General features: G+C 42.5%; 1 protein-coding gene across 9 annotated transcripts in view; it reads left to right on the top strand.

The window, feature by feature from the left end:
- Positions 1-23,929, top strand: part of Dixdc1 (DIX domain containing 1) — an 83,151-nt gene extending 59,222 nt beyond the window's left edge. For 8 of the 9 annotated variants that reach the window (XM_027412148.2, XM_027412149.2, XM_027412152.2 and 5 more), the window contains 9 exons: positions 195-248; positions 664-756; positions 835-906; positions 1,895-1,984; positions 2,478-2,645; positions 3,171-3,237; positions 14,416-14,521; positions 16,057-16,165; positions 21,817-23,929. In XM_027412148.2, the coding sequence (XP_027267949.1) occupies positions 195-248; positions 664-756; positions 835-906; positions 1,895-1,984; positions 2,478-2,645; positions 3,171-3,237; positions 14,416-14,521; positions 16,057-16,165; positions 21,817-21,897 (840 nt within the window). In that variant the 3' untranslated portion in view covers positions 21,898-23,929. The remainder of the gene's footprint in view (positions 1-194; positions 249-663; positions 757-834; positions 907-1,894; positions 1,985-2,477; positions 2,646-3,170; positions 3,238-14,415; positions 14,522-16,056; positions 16,166-21,816) is intronic. The other variant, XM_027412146.2, reaches the window with a different exon arrangement.
- The last annotated feature ends 1,067 nt before the right edge of the window (positions 23,930-24,996 follow it).

The following is a 24,996-nucleotide window of genomic DNA, read 5'->3' as shown; positions in this document are numbered from 1 at the left end:
GTAGAACATGAAGGCCAAATAGTGTTTCTACCCTCTGTTTAAATGGTGTGGAGCACTGGTGTGTGTTTTAGTCCCAGCCTGCCCTCTCTGTGTTGTACTTTAACTTGTGTTAATTCTTGTTACCTCATGGCTGGTTTCCTTAAGGGTTAGTAGACAATACCTCCATACCACTGGATTCTTTCTGACCTTTGCAGGTGGATCTGCAGAGGAAGCTAGAGGAACGGAACCGGCTATTAGGAGAATATAAAGTAAGAACTGCCCTTCCGGTGACCTTTTGTGAATAGCTCATGTTAGCTGATGCTCAAAGAGCTCTTCCGTTTTCAGCTCTGTCTTGTCTCTGGTCGGAAATCTTCCTGTTAGCTCTGACATGTAGCTAGCATAGCTTTGGAAAGGAGCATAGCTCGGGGTCATGGGAACAGTCAGTGGCAGGCTCACCTCCATCTCAGGAGTGAGAATGGCCCATAGCAAACATTCTCCCTGTTTGCCTTTCTAAGAATCCTGGCACCAAGTAAGACTGTTAGAGTGTAGAAAGCCTTCCAGGTATAGCGTGAAGAAAGCTTGTGTCCCTGAGGCTCTTCTTTTCACAGGGTAGCTTGCACAGAGTGTGAGCCACTTGCTATCCTTGTGTTTGCTACACCTCCTGAAAGCTTATCTCCCTTGCAGAAAGAGCTGGGGCAGAAGGACCGTCTCCTTCAGCAGCAGCAGGCCAAGTTGGAAGAAGCACTCCGGAAACTCTCGGATGCCAGCTACCAGCAGGTCAGGATGCGGCAGCTACTGTCTTGCCTAGCCCGTTGGCCTAAGGGAAACACTTTCCTGATTTGATCTGTTTTCTAGGTGGATCTAGAACGGGAGCTAGAGCACAAAGATGTCCTTTTGGCTCACTGTATGAAAAGAGAGGCAGATGAGGTAACCTAGAATTTGGGTTTTCCTTCTTATGTGTCAGGACCAAGTTTGTTAGGATTCTATAGTGAGGGCATTGAGTGTCACTTCCAGCGCCTGGGTATGTAGCTCAGTGCTGGAACACTTGCCTAGTGTACTCAAAGCTCCAGGTTCACTCTCCAGCACAGAGCGGGCAGGGTGGGGCGGTACTTAGCATGTAACATTTGGAAATGAAATATGAAAATAGCAGTGACCCTCTCTGTTATAATGAAGAGTATTAAATTACGTAAGCAACTGAATACAGTTTTACTTAATCCACCTAGCAGAGTCGGATTTAAGATACATGTGTTCTAGGCCAGGCAGTGATGGCACAATCCTTTAATCCCAACACTCGGAAGGTAGAGGCAGGAGGATCTCTGTTTGTTTGAGGCCAGGAGTTCCAGGACAGCCACAACTACACAGAGAAACCCTGTCTCAAAAAACAAAGCAAAATAAAAACAATAACAACAAAAAAGATACACATGCTCTTGCATTCTTGATTACTTAAAACAAAAAAGTACTAAAGCGGCTGTGGGCTTCCGGGCCAAGGTCTATCTCATTCATCCTGCATTCGAAATGCCCACTAAGTGTCAACTGCAGCCTTGATACAGCAGTGGGCAAAAGAGAAACCACATCTCCACTCATACACTAAAAATGTTTTATCATTTGGTGTGTGTACGTGTGTGTGTGTGTGTGTGTGTGTGTGTGTGTGTGACAAATGTGAGGTTTACATATGTACATTGTTTCATCTGGCTTTTTACATGGGTTCTCAGAATCAAACTCAGGTTGGTTGGCTTGTGGGCCAAACACTTTTACTCGCTGAGCCATATCTCCAGCCTCCACATAACACTTCTAATGTAAGTAGTAAACTAGGAAATAGTTACATACTACATCAGAAGGTGAGGAGTGCAAAGAAAAAGATGTCTTGGTTTGCGATTATCCTGTTAACAACTGTCATTTCTTCTTGATGCTCTAGGTGACAAATTACAACAGTCACAACTCTCAACGCAATGGCTTTGTCCTTCCAGTAGCTGGGAGAGGCGCTGCTTCTGCCACCCATAGAGGGGTAGGTTTCTATGACTAGCAAAGAAGCTGAAGTGAGAACAGTGCCCCAGCCATCACCAGCGGGTTAAGCTTTATAGGCTCCAGGCCTTTGATTCTTGCAACTGATGGTTGTATATAGATGAAGACATTCAGTTGCCAGAATTAAAAGTCAATTTTTCAACTTAAGAGTTCATGGGGACTAGAAAGATGGTTCAGCAGTTAAGAGCACTGACTGCTCATCCAGAGACGGAACCACATAGTGGCTCACCACCATCTATAATGGGATCTGGCACCCTCTCCTGGCCAGCAGGCATACATGCAGACAGAACACTATCCATAATACATAAATAAATATTTCTAAAAAATAAATTAAATCTGAGGAGGCAGATTTTCCTCCACAGAGCTCAAGCCTCTATCCTAGGAACTTTTCCTTTAGTCCTCTCTAGCCTGGTGTGTTGGGACAGGGATAGATAGGAATATGGCACCGCACCCTGCCACCAGCACTTTCCTTTCAGCCACAGACCAGTGACCTCCAGCTCGTCCGGGATGCTCTCCGAAGCCTGCGCAACAGCTTTAGTGGCCACGATCCTCAACATCACACCATTGACAGCCTGGAGCAGGGAATCTCTAGCCTCATGGAGCGTCTGCATGTCATGGAGTCACAGAAGAAACAAGAAAGGAAGGTAATGATTGCTTAGGCAAGTTCCTGGGGCAGCCTGGTCTGATGAGTCTTCCTTTATATGAAGGCAGCAGCAGCAGCAGCAGCAGCAGCAGCAGCAGCAGCAGCAGCAAATAATAATAATAATAACAATAATAATAATAATAATAATGAAATAATAATAATAATAATTCAAGACCCTGCTGAGGGCTCTAGTTGGGCTTCTTTGGGGCTTCTGTCTCAGTGGAGCTGACTGTTGGATGAGGTATGACGATCTAGGTAAGGAATGTGTGGTAACTTGGTGCTCAGCAGTTGTGTAGCTGTGTAAGGAATTGTGGTTCTTGAGGCCCCAGGATCCCTGCTGCTTATTCTCCTTCCCTGACTCCAAGAGAAGCTGACTGTAGATGAGAAAACACATGGGAAGTACGTTGGAAACTAGAGAGCCTTTTGTAGCTGTGTGTGCTATATAATTTTCGTTTCCTGTTTTAAATTTTTGGGTAATTCCTTCCATTGATAATAAATAACTCTTGATGTCATTATGACTTTGCAGGTTCGGGGCAGGTCACTCAGAACTCAAGCAAGTAGTGAATACCGGGCATCCTGGCCCCCTAATTCAAGTAAGTACTCATTATCACGAAGTAAAGGTGTCTGCAATATTAGACTAGAAATTTGGTTCTCTCCTCCTCCTCCTCCTCCTCCTCCTCCTCCTCCTCCTCCTACCTCCTCCTCCTCCATTCATTGCTGCAATGAAACCCCATGACCAAAATGCAAGTTGGGGAGGAAAGGGTTTTTTAGGCTTACACTTCAGCATTGCTGTTCATCACTGAAGGAAGTCAGCACAGGAACTCAAACAGAGAAGGATCCTAGAGCAGGAGCTGATGCAGAGGCCATGGAGGGGAGCTGCTTGCTGACTTGCGCAACCCACCTTCTTATAGAACCCAGGACCAGCAGCCCAGGGATGGCACCACCCACAATGTGCTTGGCCCTCCCCCACAGATCACTAAATGAGAAAATGCCTTAAGCTGGATCTCATGGAGGCATTTCCTCACCTGAGGTTCCTTCCTCTGATGACACACAAAACCACCCAGTACAGCACATATTAGTGAATACACCCCATATTTGTCTTCCTGGGCCTGGGGTACCTCACTCGGTGATTTTTTTTTTCTAGTTCCATATATTTACCTGTGAATTTCATGATTTCATTCTTTTTAATGGTTGAATAATATTCCATTCAGTAAACGTACCATATTTTTTAAATCCATTGTTCTGTTGAGGGGCATCTAGGTTCATTCCAACTCCTGGCTATTATGAATAGAGAAGCAATGAACATGGTTGAACAAGTGTCCTAGTGGTAGGAAGAAGTGTCCTTTGGGTATATGTTCATGAGTTGTATAGCTGGATCTTAAAGTAGATTGATTTCCATCTTCCCAAGGAGCTGTCACACTGATTTCCATACTGGCTGTGCAAGTTTGCACTCCCCACCAGCCACGGATGAGTGGTTCCCATACTTCACATCCTCATCAGCATGACCTGTCACTTTATTGATTTTTAGCCATTCTGATGGATGTAAGATGAAATCTCAAGGTAGTTTTCATTTGCATTTCCCTGATGGTTAAGAATGCTGAACATTTCTTTAAAGCATTTCTCAGCTGTTGTTTTTATCTAAGTTGTTCTATTACCAGTAAATACTTGGGAGTCAGATGTTGGGGTGAAAACCTGATAGATCAAAGAAGGAGAGAATCAACCAGGTGACTGTCCCCCCCCTTTTTTTTTTTACTGGAGATCTAGCAAGTGCCTCTTTTTCCATATGTCCCAAATTGAAGAGACCACAAAATCTCTAATCCCTCCCTGCTCCTTCTCCCTTCTCTGTCTGTATTCCTGGCTTCTTGATGGCTAATTCTAGTCACGGGCTACTCCTTCTGATTCAAGGTTAACTTTATTAACACAATCTTGGGGAGTCACAGTGCAGTGAAATATCCTGTAACACTGAGCCATTTGAATTTTCTCTTGAGAATTCTCTGTTTGGATTTGTAGCCCCAATTTTAGTTGGGTTGTTTTCTTGATATCTATTTTTTTGCATTCTTTATATATTTTTGGATATTAGTACTCTATCAGATATGTAGTTAGTAAAAATCTTCTCCTACTTTGTAGGCTTCTGTTTGTCCAAATGATGGTGTCCTTTGCCACATGGAAGCTTTTCAGTTTCATGAGGTCCCATCTATTAATTGTCAAGTTTAGTGCTTATGCTACTGGTGTTCTGTTCAGGAAATCATCTTTTGTGCCAATGCATTCAAGGCTGTTCCCCACTTTCTCTTCTATCAGGTTCAGTATATCTAGTTTTTGTTGAGGGGTTTGATCTATTTGGAGTTGGGTTTTGTGCACGGTGATAAGTATGAATCTATTTGGATTCTTCCACATGCAGCTCTTCAGTTTGACCAGCACCATTTGTTGGAGATGCTGTCTCTTTTCTAGTGTGTATTTCTGACTTTTTATAAAAAAAATTGGGTGTTCATAGGATGTGGATTTATGTCTAGGTCTTTAATTTGATTCCATTGATCAATGTGTCTGTTTTGTTATTTTCATACTTCCTGTTTCTGGGTAGATACATTTTTGTGCAGTGCTTCACTTTTATGATTTTTTTTTCCTGAGCAAACAAGAGTCATATTATCTCTAGGATTATGAGGACTCATGACATCACCACCATCAGCCATATGGAGGATGTTGCTGATGTGAGCTGAAATAACTGGAAACTATGCAAAATTCAAAACATTCATGCTGAATAAACCATAAAGCAAATAACAGACACACATACACACACACACACACACACACACACACACACACACACACACACTTCTGCTTTTCTGTTTGGCACAAAAACAGACACATTGATCAATGGAATTCAATTTCTTTGGGGATTGTCTTTAAAACTTGACAGTCCAGGCCATTCATTTAAGGCCTGCTATATATTTGCACCACCTAGTGGTCATGATTAGAAAGTGTGTTTGAACCAGCTCCTGTACACTCATCCATTTTCCTCTGGTTGGTTCAACTAGAAAGCTGCTCCATCTGGCCATTCTCACTGTAGTAGACATTTTTGAGTCTTGGTTCAGAAATGTTTGAATTTTATTATTTTTTCTTTTACCCAGGCCCATTTTTTAAAGAATCCCTACAATTCATATGAAGATCAAATAGCTGACTAGAACCAGTTTTTTTTTCCTTATGTGTACAATTTATTTTTCCTTTCCCTTCCTACCTGTATAAGTGTTTTGCCTGCTGTACAACTGTACATCACTTGGGTAACTAAGTGCCTGAGGAGGCCAGGAGAGGGCATGAATTCACCTGGAACTGGAATTACAGTTGTGAGCTATCTTGTGAGTGTTGGGAATTGAATGTAGGTCCCCTAGAAGAGCAGCCGATGCTCTTAACTGTAGATCTATTTCTCCAGTGAATGTGTATAATTTCTGAAACCATACAAAAGTTGGGCATGGTAGCACATGCCTATCATCCTGGCACTCGGGAGCTTGAAGCAGAAGACTATAAATTTGATAGGAACCATAGTGAGCTTCTGTGCCAGACCAACTGAACAAAAATTTGTTTCAAAGGACTCGTGGAAAAAAGATTTTGAAGCTAATTTTGGAACTAAAATAATCGGGTTTCTCTCTCAGCATCATCATCTCACTCAAGGAGATGTTACGATCAAAAATTCGGGAATACCATTTGTTCTACGAAAAGTTTGCACATTTCATACTTGTGCAAATATTTTAAGGGTTTTACTCTGTGTTCTGTTTTTATTTAAATTTGTTTTGTTTTGTTTTTTTTTTATTTTGAGACAGAGTCTCATGTAAACCAAGCTAACTTCAAACTAGGAATGACCTTGAATTTCTGATCCCCTTCTTCACCTCCCAGGTGCTAGGATTACTGGTGTGTATGTAGACCACTTTGTCGTTCTCAACCTTCCTAACTCTGTGGCCCTTTGATACAGTTCCTCATGTTGTAGTGACCCCAATCATAAAATTATTTTCATTGTAACTTCATAGCTGTAATTTTGATACTGTTATGAATCATAATATAAATATCTGATATGCAGATGGTCTTAGGTGACCCCTGTAGAAGGGTTGTTCAACCCCCTAAGGGGTCATGACCCATAGATTGAAAACCACTGGTGTAGACCTATGTAGACCAGGCTGGCCCCAAACTCAGAGAGATCTTCCTGCCTCTACCTTCTGAATGGTATAGTTAAAGTTATGTACCACCATGCATTGTTAGGATTTTAGTTTGATTGTTGTTCCTCTTTGATACTTTCAAGGTTAGTATGAACTGGCAATGTAGAAGTTATAAATTCTTGAAAATTCTTTTCAAAATAATAAACTACTTCCTCTCTATACCAATTCTTTCATGCATATACAGTAGTATTTAAACTACTTAGTTCACAATGGGCTTGCATGTTAACCAGAACTTCCAGGGACACACATTTTCACAAACAGGCCAGCATGTCCCTCAGCAACCAGACTCAGCTTTGCGGCAAGTGCCCTTACCTGCTGGGCCATCTCTCTGGCTGTGTCTTTCCTTTACCACCAAATCTAGTTCATTCTTACTCTACTCAGTTATTCCACTTGTTCTCACTGTTGAGTTGCAGGTGACCTTCTCATTATGTAGTCAAGTGGTTTTGTCTCGAGCTTTGCCTTCCTTTGTCTTTTCAAAAGCATTTAATATTCTCGAGCAGTCTGATGGAAACAATCTCCACCATCAGCTCCAGTGCTGAGCAGTGCTGTCCTGATGCCGGAGCATTGAGCACCCCTGTAGTACCACCAAAGTTAGACCGTGCAGGTGCGGACAGGAGCAAGGCAGACTTGCTGCTGCTTTTCACTGCAGTCTGCTGAGCTAGAGCCATCAGTTTTCCTTGTATTCTCTGAATGCTAATTCCGAATCCTCCCTTTGACTCCTCCTCTTCCTAGCCCTTGGCTGTTGATGTCCCGAGATGCCATTTGAGGCCTCGTTCCAGACCTAGACTGTCTCATAGCCTTTTTAGGTTTACTTTCCCGTTCCATGTGGCTTCAAGCATTCTTGTATGTGGATTAGTTTTGCAGTTTTATTCTAATCCCAGTGATTTTCTGAGCTTCAAGGGTATGTATTTGAATGCCAACGAGATGTTCCTCTTTGTAAGTTTAAAGGCACTTGAAATTCATTCCTCAAACTAAATGCAAACTGAGAGAGGAAAAACAGAGACTATAAAATCAGACATATCTGCAGTGCAGTCCTGGGGCTGCCAATCCCCAGTGTGTATCTGTAGACAAGAATGCTAACCATTGGTACTTGGTCTGTGTTTCTTGATTATCAAATTGAAATAACCTTGAAAGATTATTAAATGAGACTTCACCTGAAATTCACTGGCAAAATATGGGGGCACACAAGTTCCGTGAGACAATGTCACCGGGATTGCAGAGAGTTTTGAGCTGCCCGGGTGCTGGGAACTGAACTTGTATATGCTTTGAAGAGCTGGCTATCTCCCCTGCCCCTTACTTCAGATTTTGAAAGTAACAACAGTAAGGTTACTGCAATAAAATTGAGAGTTCATTTATAACCCACACACACACACACACACACATATTTGACCTCAGATAAGTGGATATCCTACAACATGGGATCCCAACATATTACCATGTGTATGTAAAAGGTAGATCTATACAACTTGTAGAAAAGGAGAAATATACTTTTGGATGTGGCAATGGATTTCTAGGTAGGACATCAAAAGAATCTTCAGCTGAAAATAATGGAAAGTTGCAGTTGGTCATTTCTTTGCTCTTTACTCTTTTGGGGGCCTGTCACCCAGCTCCCAAATAAATACACGCGCAGGCTTATTCTTTTTCTGAAAGCCTGGCCTTAGCTTGGCTTGCTTCTAGCCAGCTTTTCTTAAATTATCCCACCTACCGTTCTTTACTTCTTACTCCATGGCTTGCTGTGTAGCTGGGTGGGCTGGGCCCTGACGCCCTCTCTCCTCACTTTCTTGCACCTCAATCTCCCTTCCTAGCTTTCTCCTATTTATTCTCTCTGCCTGCCAGCCTCGCCTGTCCTTTCTCCTGCCTTACTATTGGACGTTCAGCTCTTTACTAGACCAATCAGGTGTCTTCGACAGGCAGAGTAACACAGCTTCACCGAGTTAAACAAATGCAACATAAAAGAACGCAACACATCTCTGCATCACTAAACAAATGTTCCACAGCATAAACAAATGTAACACATCTTAAATTAATATTCCACAATAGGAAGTAACAAGTGTTAACAAAAGATGTAGAGAAAATGGAAGTCTTCTGTATTGCATTGAGGTTGTAAAAAGATGCCGCCACTGAGGAAACAGCTCTCCAAAAAGCTAAACATAGCATTATCACAGGAAGCCATAGGTATATACCCCAAAGAATTGAAAACAAAAGCAAAAATCAACACAAAAGTCTGCCACTGAGAAATGATACTATTCAGCTACAGAAAGGAATAAAGCACTGATACACATAGAATGTGAGTGAACTCTGAAAACACATTATGCTAAGTACAAGATGGCATACCCGAAAGGTTAGTTCACTTGCTGAAGAGCTTGCCCCACAAGTGTGAGACCCTGTGCTCTAATCCCCAGCACCTGTTTAAGAAGCTGGGCATGTTAACAGGCTCCTGTAATTTTGGTGCTGAGGAGGTAGAGACAGGCAGTCACTGGAGCTCTCTGGCCACTGAGTCTCACCCAGTCTGTGAGCTCCAGGTTCAGTGAGAGACCCTGTCTCAAAAAGTATGGCAAGAAGTGACTGAGGAAGACATCTGACACCACAAAGTCAAAAAATATTAAAAAAAAAAAACCAAAATGACATATATTACATTTGTATATTTATTTACATGAAATTTCCTGAACAAGCAAATTATTAGAGAGAAAGGAGCTTGGGTTAAGCACATGCCAGGATCAAGAAGGAAGGAGAAATGGTAAATGTCTACTTTTTACAAAAGAATGTTTTTAAATTATATTTGTTTAATTATTCTGTGTGTATTGTGTATGTGGGCACAGGACAGCTTATGGGAGTCAGTTCTCTCTTTCCACCATATGAATTCTGGGGATGGAATTTGAGTCACCAGACTTGAGAAAGCACTTTCACTCACCAAGCCATCTTGCTGGCCATGCAAATGTCTGCCTTTTCAGTTCATGTTTCTTTCAGGGGTGGTGACAGTGTCTGGGGCTAGATAGTGGTGCATGTTTACACAGTATTGTAATGTGCTGTCACTGAATTTCACACCTTGAAATGGTGAATTTTATTGCATATGAATTCTGTTTCAATTCTTAAACTGTGAACTTTTGTTTGTTTGTTTGTTTTTCTGTTTTTTCAAGACAGGGTTTCTCTGTGGCTTTTGGAGGCTGTCCTGGAACTAGATCTTGTAGATCAGGCTGGTCTCAAACTCACAGAGATCTGCCTGCCTCTGCCTCCCGAGTGCTGGGATTAAAGGTGTGTGCCACCACTGCCCGGCAAATAGTATAATTCTGACTTCTGCCTAGTATAGGAAGCTAGAACCTTCTAATTAATAGCAAGAGAAAGTTGGCTAGCCTAAAAAGTCACAAATTTTGAGCCCACCTGAGAGATGAGGCCATAGGGAAATGAGCTCGTCTGGAACACAAGCAGATGGCTCCTGGGAGCAAAGGGATGCCAGCACTAGCTTGTGTGTGGTGAAGCCAGGAAGGTGATGGGCCACTGTGCCACAGAAAAGAAGAATGTTGCTAAGATTTCCCTGCATTGTTAAAGGCTGAGCAGAGAACCCCAGGTGCCAAGGGCATAAGAGTTTACAGACACTTTCCCATGGGACTTCTGTTCCATGCATAAAAATGTTTGTTTGTGGGGGCAGAGTCAAAATAAAACATCCTCTGTTGGTACAGACCCAGAGGACAGGAGCACTTCTGCTGCAAAAACACAAAAGCCCTATCTGGACCATTGTCCATTGTGGAGCAAAAGACATCCGGAGAGAGCAAACCCTCCTCACCAGGCAAAGGGGAACATACGTATACAGTCCTCCATCATGGAGCAGAGAGGACACTTGTAGGCTCAAATCTTTAGAAGTTGCCTGTTCCTGGGGCAGAAGCAGACTGAGTGACAGATGTGGCGCAGGGTAACAGAAGTCTTCCTCATCTATACTGTGAGGTACAGACAAGAGGAAAGTCTGTAGCTGAGGATGGTGTGGGAACACTGAGGAAGAACCCTCCAGGAAGCCAGCTCTTCCTCCTGAGAGAAATCTGGAGGAACATGAAGATGGGTGTGTTCTAAGATAACTTTAGCAACAAAGCCCAACCTCATTTCCAGAAATGTTTTCACCCCTCCCTCCCTCTCTCTCTGAGATAAAGTCACAGTGTGATCAAACTCATTATCCCCTGCCTCAGCCTCCTGAGTACGGGGATTATCTACCACCTTAACACAGGATGTCTAATGTTCTTAAAAACATTATGAGGACCAGCTGAACAGTTGTGGCACACACCTTTAATCCCAGAACTCAGAGGCAGAAAAAGGTAAATTTCTGGGGGCTGGAGAGATGGCTCAGAGGTTAAGAGCACCAACTGCTCTTCCAAGGGTCCTGAGTTCAATTCCCAGCAACCACATGGTGGCTCATAACCATCTGTTATGAGATCTGGTGCCCTCTTCTGGTGTGCAGATATACATGGAAGCAGAATGTTGTATATATAAATAAAATCTTAAAAAAAAAAAGGTAAATTTCTGAGTTCAAGGCCAGCCTGATCTACAGATGGAGTTTCAGGAAAGCCAGGGCTACACAGAGAAACCCTGTCTAGAAAAAACCAAAAGCAAAACAAAAAACATTGAGGTCTACATGGTAGAAGGAGAGAACTGACTTCTTCAAGTTGCCCTCTGACTTCAGCATGTGTGGTCCTTTTTTTTTTTTTTTTTCTGAAAACATACAAACTTTTAAAGGTAACATACATACCTGCATTAACATAAGTATGGAATGTGCAGTGTGCACACGTCAGCTAAAGATGATTTTCTGTTCTATGTTTGAGCAGGAAAAATGCATCTGTTAACTTTGTAGCAAGATTTGTTATGTCTCATTCAGCTCAGAGTTTTTCCCATGTAGAGGGACCAGCCTATATGTCACCTGTCTTGTAGTTTTTCTTGTTTCATCCTTCATGTCTGCAGCCAAGATTTTCAGGAGGGTCTCTCCAGGTCAAATCTGATCTTTATTAATTTTGAAGGAATCCATAGCTTTTTGTTTCCTTTGGAAACAAAGGCATAACCTCTCCCCAATGCAACACATTTCCTGACTTACATTTTGAAGATTATAGGCTGGTTTAATTCAGCATCTTTTTCCATAATCCAATGTCTTTTAGTAGCTGTTATATTTTGTTTATTAACATTTAAAAATTTAAAGTTAATAAAGCACTATATAGGGTCCAAATGTTCTGTGTTATGGTATTTCCTATCCTTATGTGACTTATTCTTTTTATATTATTTTATTTTCTCTTTAAAGACTTCATTATTTTTAAACTATTTTTTCTATGACTGTCTATATACATTTTCTTTTCTTTCTTTAGCACATAAATACATTTTAAAGCATACTGTACCTGTTCAGAGGTTTTCTCAGTCTGGACTTTCTGAATAGCTTCCTCTGACCACATGAGGCAAGCCTTAAAAGGCCAGGCCACCCCTGTGCATCTGTGGGCTCTTTCTGAGGCTCTAATTAGCACATGGTGCTGGTGTCTGTAGGGCTCCATCCCCCTGGGTCCTTGCAGCAGGCTACCCAACTGGTTCTGGGCTGTGGTCCTTGCTTGCTGTTCTGTGAGAGCTGAGCCTCTTGCCCACAGGCAGTGGCCAGGAGCCACGCCTACCTGCCCCGGGATGTTGCTGGGCCTATAGGTATTTCTTTCTATTTTCCAGCTAATGCTGAGTAGCTTGAAAGTGGGAGAGGTGTTCCATTGCACAGTAGGGCCTCTTGCTATATAGACCAGGCCTCAAACTCAGAGAAATGCATCTGCTTTTGCCTGCCCAGTGCTTGGACTAAATGTGGTCAATATTTAGCTTTTTAAGTTTAGGCTTATGATTCATTTAGAGTTATTTTTTTCTATACAGTATGAAGCATGGATCAAAACTCACTTTTATTCTGTTTTAATGGGTCTTTAATCTTCTAGTGCTATTTTTGTTGTTGCTTGAGACAGAGACTCACTATGTAGACCTGGATGTGTTAAACTCACAAAAGTCTGCCAGTTATTGCCTCCCAGGTGGTGGAATTAAAGGTGTGCACCACCATGCCCAACTCAAAATATTTTATGTGTGTTTGCCTGCATGTGGGCATACCATATGGGTGCAGTGCCTCTGGAGGCCAGAAGAGGGCATCAGAACCCCTGGAACAGGAACAAGGATATGAGTGGCCACGTGGGTTATGGGAACCTGGCTCCCTTGAGAGAGCAGCAAGTGCTCTTAACCACTGAGTCACCTCTCCAGTCCCCCAACTCTTATTTTTAACACATATTTCCTGGTGCTTTATTGGATTTTAAGGTTTTTGTAAATTCAAAAATCTACATATATTCATATAAATAGGAAAACTTCATGACAAAGTCTATTTGGCAAAGTAATGATAAAAATAGCAAAGTCCAGAGATCCTTCCTCATGAAGGTGTTTGGGGTTTAGCATGCATATTTTTTCTTGGAATTCCTCCTGCTTCCTGGTCCTCCTCCCTTCTACTCTTCCTTCCTCTCTGACACTGATGACTCTGAGTTGTGTTTAAGGTGGAGGGTAACAATGCACAAAGTGCCAGAAGCATAGTGAAATTGTGTATCTGTTTAGTTGGTTTTGACTGCTTTCACCATTTGATTATTAGTACAGGTCCTGTTTGGTAACTGGATGGCTGTTACCCGAATCCTTTATATCATGTAGTAGAATATTTTAGAGGTCCCCCCCCAAAAGACATGTTTTTAGGAGCAGCAAGCTGGCTCAGTGTGTGAAAACACTTACCGTCAAATCTAACCACCTGACTGTAATCCTTGGTCCTGTGCTGTGGAAGGAAAGAACTGACTCCTAAAAGTTGTCCTCTGATCTACACACACACACACACACACACACACACACACACACACACACACACACACACTAAAATAAATGTAATACATTTTCAAAAAACAAATCACACAAGAATCACACAAAAGGTAGCCTACATTTTTAATCCCAGTACTCAGGAGGCAGAGGCAGGCAGGTAGATCTCTGTGAGTTCAAGGCCAGTTTGGTTTATATCATGAGTTCTAGGCCAGATAGGGCTACTTAGTGAGACAAAAGTCTAAAAGAAAAAAAAAGCACAGCACAGGACCAGGCCATATGGAAGGTCTTGTATTTTGTAGACTGAAGTACTTTGCCTCTGGGTTTTCTTCCATTGTTCTTTTTTTCCCCCCACAGATCACGTGAGTATTCTTATTCCAAAATCTGAATGTATGCAATTTTCAGGTCCTGCTGGGGGTCTACTCTGAGTCCCCTGAAATCTGACCAGGTGATGTATTCTGACCTCTTGATCTTTAGCAACAGTGCTATCGGAGCAGGCATTCCTCTGCCAGAAATACCTGGAATGAATGAGAAACGAGGTCCCTATGATGATACCCACGCCCTGGGCACCTGTTGTCCTCATGGTGATAAGCCATGCTCTGTGGACATGGGGCTTGGCAAGGCTGATGGAGGAGCTGTGACCTCTGGCAGCTATAGCCTCCTGAGACATTTTGAGTAAATGAAAAGAGGAATAGTTTGAATAAAATCAAATGTTCTAACCAGAGTCTCTGATTGCAGCGCTGCCTCACTCCCAGAGTTCTCCAGCCGTAAGCAGTACCTGTACTAAAGTGCTCTATTTCACTGACCGGTCACTCACGCCCTTCATGGTCAATATACCAAAGAGGTGAGATGCACAAGTCATTATTTCACTGTAAAAACAAGAACAGGAAGGAAGGAAGGAGGGAGGGAGGGAGAGAGAGAGAGAGAGAGAGAGAGAGAGAGAGAGAGAGAGAGAGAGAGAGAGAGAGAGAGAAGCAGTTACTGCCAAGCTTGTGCAGAAAGAAGACTCCAGTACATAGAGATTCTAGTTCCAGCTTGATAGATTTTGATTTGGTTTGGTTTGGTTTTTGGTTGTTTTGAGACGAAGTATTATTATGTAGCCTTGGCTAGCCTGGAACTCTCTATGTAGACCAGGCTGGCCTTTAGCTCATAGAAATCCACCTGCCTCTGTCTCCTGAGTGCTGGGATTAAAGGCGTGCACACCCACCATCTTGTGGCATCATAGAGGAGTTGCAGGATCTGCTGCTAGGCACAGGAATTAATAATCATATTTTGATTTGTTTTAGTCTTTTGAGATGGTGTCTCACTATGTAGCTCTGTCTGGCCAGCACTCAGTGTGTAGACAAGTCTTGTCTGGTCTTGAACTCACAGAGATCCACCTGCCTCTGCTTCCCAAGTGCTTAGATTAAAGGCGTGTGCCACACACCACACCTGGCTCCACAGGAACAGTAATTGTACTCCTTGTCCTGATAGCTATACAAATATGCTCCAAGTTTGGAAACACTTGTTCTTTTATGTATTCAAAATAGCCCCTTCTGGTAGCCATGACCTCTACCCTGACCTCTTGGGCATTTACTTGTGGGTATTTATTACTATGTGATGATGGCAACTCATGCCTGTAGGAATTTATGTGGAAAATGTTCCAGGAACTCAGTTCAATATACTTCCTTCCAGTGAAATAAATGTACTGTAAAGGAGCTGGGGATGTACCTCAGTGGTAGTGTGCTTGCCTTGCCTTGCTGAAGGCACTAAACCCTGGAACCAACTACTTAGAGAGACTCTGAGGGTCTCCTAGTCTGCTCATTTGGACTGGACTGGGTAGAAGTGGACTTTCTAACCCCAGAGGAACTTCTGATCCTGGGTCTGGGTGGCACATACCTGTAATCTTAGCACCTGGAGGCCTAAAACAGGGCTGTGAATTTGAAGTCACCTTAGGCTATACAGCAAGTTCAAGGCAAGTTTGGGCTACAGGGTAAGACCCTGTCATAACAAAAACAAACAAACAACAAATAAAACCCCATCTGTTGAATTTAATTTTATCAGACTATTATTTCATGGGAGAAACTGAGAAGGTGTATTTATGGGTTTTTTTTCCACAAATTTTATTTTGATACCTTATTTTTGGATTAAAAACAGCAAAAGCAATGAATTTGAGTTCTCTGATCACCTGATATATAGTGCCATGTTCATCCCGAGTGGTGACTGGTTGCCCAGCCTCTGCTCTTTTAGTGATAGTGGTTATCAGGAGCCCTGACCTAGTGTTAAAGCCATGCTATCTCTGCCTGTTGACTCTGGCAGAGGCACAGATTGAAAGCTTACACATTACCTTCCCAGCCTATTTTAACAGGCTATTTTGGTACACTCTTTTTTTTGTTACAGGTTGGGGGAGGTGACACTGAAGGATTTCAAAGCAGCTATTGATCGAGAAGGGAATCACCGGTACCACTTCAAAGCACTGGATCCCGAGTTTGGCACCGTCAAAGAAGAGGTAAAGAATCCATGGGGAGTTGGGAGAGTATTACTGGTCACTGCTGAACTAGCTCTTTGCCTCTGTTTCTGTGAAGAGACACCTTAACCACGGCCAGCTTGCATTACAGTTTGACAGGTATAGTCCCTTATCATCATGGCAGGAAGCATGGTGGCTCACAGGCGTGCATGGTGCTGGAGAAATAGCTGAGAGTTCTGCATCCAGATCTGCAGGCAGCAGGGAGGGAGAGGGAGAGAGCGAGAGCAGAGAGAGAGAGAGAGAGAGAGAGAGAGAGAGAGAGAGAGAGAGACAGAGACAGAGACAGAGACAGAGACACACAGAGAGAGAGACAGAGACAGAGACAGAGACCCTCACTTGGGCTCTTGAAATCTCAAAACCCATCCCCAGTGACACACCTCCATCAAGACCACATCTCCTCCAACAAGATCACACTTCCTAATCCCTCCCAAGTAGTGCCACTCCCTGATGACTAAGCATTCAAACACAAGAGCCTATGGGGGCCGTTCCTATTCAGACCACCACAGTTCCCCTGATGGAGAGGTTCATTTCATGGACCAATTACTTTAAATTCCATAGAATGGACAGCTTTGTTAGTTAGAGGACTTTATTTTTTGTATATGAGTGTTTTGTTTACATGTATGTCTACAGACCACATGTATATATGGTGTGCCCAGGAAGACCAGAAGACAGTGTTGGATCCCCAGGAACTGTGCTTATAGACAATTGTGAGCTGCCATTTAGGTGCTGAGAATCAAACCTGGGTTTTCTGGAAGAGTAGCCATTGCTCTTAATCACTGAGCCATCTCTCTAGCTCCAATGACTGATCTTTTTTTTAATGAGAAGTTTGGATAAAATTTTTATTTTTAAAAAGAAATAGTGTTGTTAGATTAAGTAAAAAGCCTAAGACAAGGGGCAGGGACTTGCACTTACTGTCCCCTCCACGCAAAATGCAAGACTATAAGCAACATTTTCTGTCTCTATCCAGTTGTTATGAAACATCACAGTTTTGTTTGTTTGTTTTTTAGACAGGGTTTCTCTGTGTAGCTTTGGAGCCTGTCCTGGATCTTGCTCTGTAGACCAAGCTGGCCTCGAACTCACAGAGATCCACCTGCCTCCTTAGTGCTAGGATTAAAGGTATGTGTCACTACCATCCACCGAAACTTTACAGTTTTTTTATAGTTATTTACTTACTTTGTGTGAGAGAGTGGATGGCTATGAGTGCACTTGCAGAGATCAGAAGACACCTCCAGGAATTGGTTCTCTCTTTCTACCATGGGAGTCCAGGGGATCAAACTCAGGTTGTGGGACTTGATGACAAGTGTCCTTGCCTGTTGAGCCACCTCACCAGCCCTTAGAAAGCTTCTTGCTGCTAAGTTTCAAACCCAGACAAACAGCTGAGGTGACTATTTAACATATTAAAGCTGGACCTATCTGCCAGGTTCCCAGGATCCCTCGGTCCCTACCTATTACAGGGTATGGCTGGCATACCCCACCCTATACCCTAGACTCTCCAGCCCAGGGCCTGGGCTGGGCTGCCCTTCCCCCAGAGGCTCTTTTCTTATATAAACCAGACATTTTGGTTACCCAGCCATTTTGTACCTTTGACCTCCAGGCTGCTGTACCTGGTTCCCGTCTCTCCCCTCTATTCTCCTCTCCCACAGCTCAGTCTGGTCATGTCTACTCTGGACTCTCCCAGATGTCCCTGCCTCTGACTATGCTCTCCCTCATACATCTATAATAAACTTTCTCCTCCACCAAACCCAGGAGCAGTCATGTCCTTTCCTTTCCTTTTTATTTTTTATTTTTCATTTATCTGGCGCACCAGCTCATTTAGCCTCAGGAGTGGCTAAATGAGTTCCCTCTGCAAAGACCTCAGCCACTCTGAACCAAGCTACTGATCTAATTCTCTTAAGATATGTATGGACCATTTGGTTATGCTAGCTTTTGCCCCTCACCAAATTTGATTCTAGAGTCTGCCTCTTCAGCTGCTTCTTCCCTCCGCCTTAACTAACCATCCATCTCTCCTCACCTACTCAGTAACTGTCCTCTCTCCCTTTTGGGCTGCCCACCTTGTGGACATACTTTCTGCAATGCCCTTTAAGGCTCCACCATGTGGGCAATTCCATTTACTGAGACACTTGCACCTGTCCAGCTGTTTTCTCCTCTACCTGCTCTAACCACTTGTCTCTCCCTTCTGCTGGGTAGGTGTAACTATGGAGCTCCCTGCGTTGTCTACTTCTACTACCAAAGCCACATCATGTGCCAGGGAGCTTCCTCTCACCCTAATGGGCCCCCATCACATGGAAAGAGATGCCTCTTCTCTGATATGTCTCTCAGTCCACTTGGGGATGATGTAGATTGAAATTCTTGTTACCAGGGCACTTACCCTCAGCTCTCTCATGGCTCCTCAGCTCCCTCCTGGAACTTCCTCACCTTCCCCTAGGTGCTGCCTGCTTGCTCCTGGGTCTGCACCCCTTTCCTTGACCCTTCCTCCTTTTTCTCCTTGGACTCAATTCATTTTGCAGACTCAGAGATTTTTCTTAAAGCCTTGTTGTCTTACTGAAAACTGCTTGGCCTCAGTTTAGCTCCATGGCCAAAGATGGCACACTGAGTTCCAAATTCTCACAAATTGTAATGACTTCTGCCAGCACATGTAGGCAGATTGGGGCACCAGCTCACAAAAAAAAGACATGGAGACTTATTATTAATTATGAAAGTTTGACCAATAGCTTAGTTTGTCCCACTAGTTCTTTTCTTTTCTTTTTTTTCTTTTTTTTTTTTTTTTTGGTTTTTTGAGACAGGGTTTCTCTGTGTAGCTTTGGAGCCTATCCTGGCACTTGTTCTGGAGACCAGGCTGGCCTCGAACTCACAGAGATCCACTTGCCTCTGCCTCCGAGTGCTGGGATTAAAGGGGTGCACCACCAATGCCCAGCAGTCCCACTAGTTCTTATAGCTTAAATTAACCCATTTATATTAATCCACATTTTATCTCATGGCTTTTTACCTCTCTTTTAGCTTGTACCTTGTGTTTTTCTCTGTGTTCTCTGGCATTTCTTCCATACATCGATTTTTCTCCTCTTCTCCCCTCTCTTCCTGGAAGTTCTACCTAACCCCTTCTTGTCTAACTACTGGACACTTAGCTCTTTATTAAACCAATCAGAAGGCACCTTAGCAAAGACACATGTTTACAGTGTACAAAAAATTATTCTACAACAACCACACAAGCAAATGATTCCAATGTCTCATCTCTAAAGTTCTATAACTTATTACTCTTAAGTCTTTTATCTCTATGATTTCTCTGGGCTTTGCTCTCCAGAAATCTTTCAAGACTATCTTGTTAACAGTCTTTATCTCAAGATTGATTTGTAATTTTATTGGGTATGGTTAAAGAACCTATAAAATCTGTAACAAATTTGACTTAAAACTTAAAGCAAAAGGCTTTTAGTTAACCTATACAGAGGAATTTTAATTATAAGCCTTTTGTTACACGTTTAAAGACAAATTTTGTTACATAGATTTTATAGATTTTTAAACCATACCCAATGAGCAACTTACACTTGCTTTTTCCAGAGAACAAAATAATTGACAGACAGGAACAGGCAAGCACTGTCCACATCATAGTGGGAACTCCTGGTAGTAGAAACAAGGGATGGTTTTTTCTATCTGTTGTAGATTGAATGTAACTGGTCCCTATAAGATTATAGGGAGTGGCACTATCAGGGGGTATGGCCTTGTTGAAATAAGTGTGGCCTTGTTGAAGGAAATGTCTCATTATGGAGGCAGGCTTTGAAGTCTCTTTTGCTTAAGTTTCACTCAGTGTCACAGCCATTTCCTGTTGCCTTCTGATCCAAATGTAGCCAGCACCATGTCTTCCTGCCAAGATGATAATGGACAGAACCTCTGAAACTACAAGGCACCACCCCAGTTAAATGTTTTCCCTCATAAGAGTTGCTGTGGTCATGGTGTCTCTTCACAGCAATAGTAACCCTAAGATACTAACCCTTGAATATTTCCTCAGCCTATGCTCCTAATCATCCACTTTCAAAATATAACTTTCTTTGGACAAAAAAAAAATCTAGGTTCTAATGTATTATCAAAAATGCCTTCATTGTGGTTATAGGACAGAAAAAAATTGAAATCTTTTAACATTTATTTTTATGTGTATAATTGTTCTGCCTGCATATATGTGTGTGCACCACATTCCTGCCTGGTACCCAAATAGGCCAGAGGGTGGCATCAGATTCCCTACAGCTGGAGTTACAGGTGGTTATAAGCCATCATGTGGGTGTGAGGAACTAAACTGGGGGGGTCCTCTGCAAGAGCAGCCAGTGCTCTTAACTGCTGGGCTGTTTCCAGCCCTGGTCTTCTTTATACCCTTTCTATATGGTGCCTGGTACCAAAATGGCTTTCTTTCTTTTTTTTTTTTTAAAGATATTTATTTATTTATTTATTTATTTATTTATTATATAGTCTTCTGCCTGCATACCAGCAGAGGGCACCAGATCTCATTTAAGGTGGTTGTGAGCCACCACGTAGTTGCTGGGAATTGAACTCAGGACCTCTGGAAGAACAGTCAGTGCTCTTAACTGCTGAGCCATCTTTCCAGCCCGTAATTTACTATTCTTACAAATATTCATGAGTGAACTAGTGTTAGAGTGTTTTTATCTCCCAAAATTAGAAAATATATATGTGTGTGTATATATTATATATGTATGACATATATATATATATATATATATATATATATATCATATCACACACACACACACACACACACACACACACACACAGTCTCAACTTAAAGGATAGAACCAAAGACACAGTCTAGACAATTCTTTTATACTTTCTTAACCTTAATGTTTAAAGTCCTATTTTTTGTTTGTTTTTTTGTTCGAGACAAGGTTCTCTGTGGCTTTTGGAGGCTGTCCTGAACTAGCTCTTGTAGACCAAGCTGTTCTCGGACTTACAGAGATCTGCCTGCTTCTACTTCCCCAGTGCTGGGATTAAAGGCGTGCGCCACCAACGCCGGGCTAAAGTCCTATTTTTTAGAATTTTAAAATTATATTAAAAATTTTGTGTGGAAAAATGACTCAGTGTTAAGAGTGCATATTCTTGTAGAAGACCCAGGTTGGATTCCTAACGCTCATATTGGATGGCTTACAACCTCCGGTACCCCCAGCTCCAGGGCATCCAATGCTTTTGGCTTTACAGACTCAGGTGCACATACCTACACACATGCATATAATTACACACTCATACTTATAATTAAGAATAAATCTTAAAAACTAATACTTGTGTATGTTTGTTCTCTAAGTCAGGGACAACTTGTGGAGGCAGGAATTGATGCTCTTTTTCCATCACGTGGGTCCTGTCATTGAATTCAGGTCATTAGGCTTTATGACATTGCCCTTATCCACTGAGCCATCTCACCAGCCCTGCACTCTTTCTCACCAGTAGTGTTGCTTAAGTGTCTCTTCCTTACTTCACTCTGTAGTTGCTGTTCTGTTCAGATGGGGTATGACACTGTGACCCAACCTAGCCTGAAACTCATGGCTATCCTCCTGCTTCAGCCCGCTGGGCACTCCAGTTGCAGGCATGCACCACATTCCAGGCTGTATTTTTCCATTGTGGCTTTTTTTTTTTAAACCTAGGTTTTCCATGATGACGATGCCATCCCTGGATGGGAAGGGAAAATTGTAGCCTGGGTAGAAGAAGACCACAGAGAGAATTAACTGGACCCTGGACACTCCCTGGCTGCTTCTCTCAGGAAAGAGGACGGACACCAGAGTATGAGAAGTTCCTAATCCATGCTGCCAAAAGGAAGCTTCTTCAAGTATGATGGTCGAGGGCCAGTCCTGTTTGTGTGCCTGGCATATCTTAGCACTTAAAAATCTCTGTCCAGACACAGAGCATGGGTTCATCTGGAGCTCCTTGTCCATGGGAACAGTGTTCTTTTCTACTCTGAGGACACCAAACCGAAGGCCTTAACCACCAGGGATGGATGAGCCCTCTCTTGTAGGGGCATGGCTGCTATTATCTGGGACCCACAAGTGGATGCATCTCTCCTTCATGTTACAGTGTTCCTTTAATTGGCCTCAATGGTTGCAGCCATCACAGTCCCAACATCTCTGCCTACAGACAAGGCAAAGGTACCAGCTTTTCTGCTTCTCTGCAGACATTGCAAACCAGGAGGAACTTGTGAAGTGGTACCAAAGATGAAAGCCCACTTGTGTCTGTTGACCTGGACATGGATGATGCTGACTTATTGACTGGGTGGGGAAAGGGTTGCCCATAGTGTGCTATCCTATGCCAAATCCATAGTTAAGACCTTGGGCTGCCTCTTCTGGTTTTAACTGCTTCTGCAGCTTGTCCTTAGCCCATTGCAGGCATTTTTACAAACTGCTGGTTTTCTCTGGGGACTCATTAACTTTAGAGCCATTTATTTTTCTCCAAACAGATGAACTTTGTGTTTGAAAAGAATAAGAGGCGAGAGGATGCGGAAAGGTGCTGCTGCCCATTTCTCTGTGACTCAAACTCATGGCATCTCCTTTGCATTTGCAATTTCTGTTTGTGATTTGAGTACTGAGCACGATGTACTGGTCTGCCTCTCATTTCAAGGCTGGAGTTATTTTCTGTTACACATTTAGCCTGGGCTGCTCCTTTAGGGCACAGTGGAACCCACGGGGCATGGAGCATGAGTTGTGAATGGCAGGGTCAATTCGAGGTGAAGAGTCATTTCTCATTGCAACATTGTCCAGTGTAGAAGCTAAAAAGTTCAACTTCCAGAGGTTACTCAATAACTTGGGTTTTCTCATTCACACACCTAGCACCATCCACCAACCAACCATGATATTTCTATAGTCCCTCAAAGCGGTCTCCAACCACCGCTGTACACTGCCAAACAGAAGAATGGGACAGATGGGTCAGTCTTGGGATCTGCCTGTCTCTGTCGTCTCCCATTTTCAGCCATTTTAACAGACTACTCTTTGGAACTCTGAGGTAACATCTTATTGTTTTATATAGACATGTCTTTTAAAAATAGTTCATGTTTGAGAATTGTTTTGTACTCGTTTGCTTTTGTCTGAGAACCATGTCTATTTTTGTAAGTCACGTGTGACTTCAGTGTAATCCCACATCCCCTGTACTCTGTCCATTTTCTAGTGCCCAGTGGCTTTTCTACAGTCTCTTCTTACCACCTCTTGTGGTTTCAGAACAAGCTTTATTTTGTTATGAGTATACTAATGGCAGTCAATTCCTGTCCAAGTCTCCCTGCTGTTTTAGTGCTGGAGGTTTTTTTTTTTTTAATTTTTTAGTTGATTGCTCTTCTAAAGACATGAGATCAAAAAGCCCTTTCAAAAAGAAAGCCTTTCATGCACGCTACCCTGGTCTTCTATTGAAGAACAATTTTCCATCAGCTGTAACTAGGAAAGTTCAGGAAAGTCAGCCATAAGCAAGAACAACTCATTGGGAAAGCCAACAGAAGAAAACAGTATTATTTCCATTTTTTTTTTCTCAAGATGACTGGACGGAATAAAAGTCCGTATGTCACCAATTTCTCTGTTGCATGAATTTTGATGTTTTTGCTATTTGACAGCATGAAGGTGACCAGGCTAAACTTTGTTACTGTAGTCCAATTTACCTTGAATGTCTGTCTCTTAACCCGGATTTCCCTGTCCATTTTCTTTCAGCAAACAGTCTTAACATTATGTGCAAATAACTTTTCAGCAAAAAATTAAATCAGAAAAAAAGCTTCGAAGTCCTCTATATTGTGTTTAATTTTTATCTCTTTTTGGAAAAGGAGCCATATGGCCTTAGTGCCTACTACATAAAAGCAGATGTAGAATGCGGTGGAGGCAGAGAATGAAGTTCATTAATCTCATGTACCATAGGTAAAATGGCCAAGCATCTCTACTGGAAGGTGTATTCATCAATGCCTGTACATTCCAGGCCAGGGGTCCTCATTCCAATCCATAATGCTGGATTCTTTAGCCCAGGAGCAAGCACAGATTCATTCTGTTTTGAATAATCTCTTTGTATATACTCCAGGCCAGTGGTTCTCAATCTGTGGTTCACAACCCCTTCGGGGGTTGAATGACCCCAAGGGGTCACCCAAGACCATCAGAAAAAAGCAGATATTTATGATTCATAACAGTAGCAGAATTACAGTTATGAAAAGCAACAAAAATAATTTTGTTTTTCTCTTTGACTCTTTTGGCTGGGGGGGGGGTGCCACCCAGCTCTCAAATAAATCACACATGGAGGCTTATTCTTAATTATAAATGCCCAGCCTTGGCTTGGCTTGTTTCTAGCCAGCTTTTCTTAAATTATCCCATCTACCTTTTGCCTCTGGGCTTTTTCCTTTTCTTAATTCTGTGTGTCTTACTTTCACTTTTACTCTGTGGCTGGCTGGGTGGCTAGCCCCTAATGTCCTCTCCTCCTTTACTTGCTCCTTCTTCCTTCTCATTCCGCATTTCTCCATCTATTCATTCTCTCTGCCTGCCAGCCCCACCTATCCTTTCTCCTGTGTCACTAATGGCGGTCCAGTTTCTATTAGACCATCAGGTGTTTTAGACAGGCAAAGTAACACAGCTTCATAGAGTTAAACACATAAAACATGGAAGAATGCAACACATCTTTGCATCATTAAATGTTCCACAGCATTAACAAATGTAACACATCTTAAAATAATATTCTACAACAATTTTCTGGTTGGGGGGTCACCAGAATCTGAGGAGATTACTAAAGGGTTGCAGCATTAGAAAGAGAACCACTGCTCTAGAACTTGTGGCTTAAATACATTGTTTCCTAGTGGTATTGATGTGGTCCAGTAA

This window comes from Cricetulus griseus, chromosome 4 (assembly GCF_003668045.3).
Source record: "Cricetulus griseus strain 17A/GY chromosome 4, alternate assembly CriGri-PICRH-1.0, whole genome shotgun sequence".
In the NCBI taxonomy this organism is placed as follows: domain Eukaryota; kingdom Metazoa; phylum Chordata; class Mammalia; order Rodentia; family Cricetidae; genus Cricetulus; species Cricetulus griseus.
The sequence above is the reverse complement of the archived record's forward strand: the minus strand, read 5'-3'. Positions and strand labels throughout refer to the sequence as shown.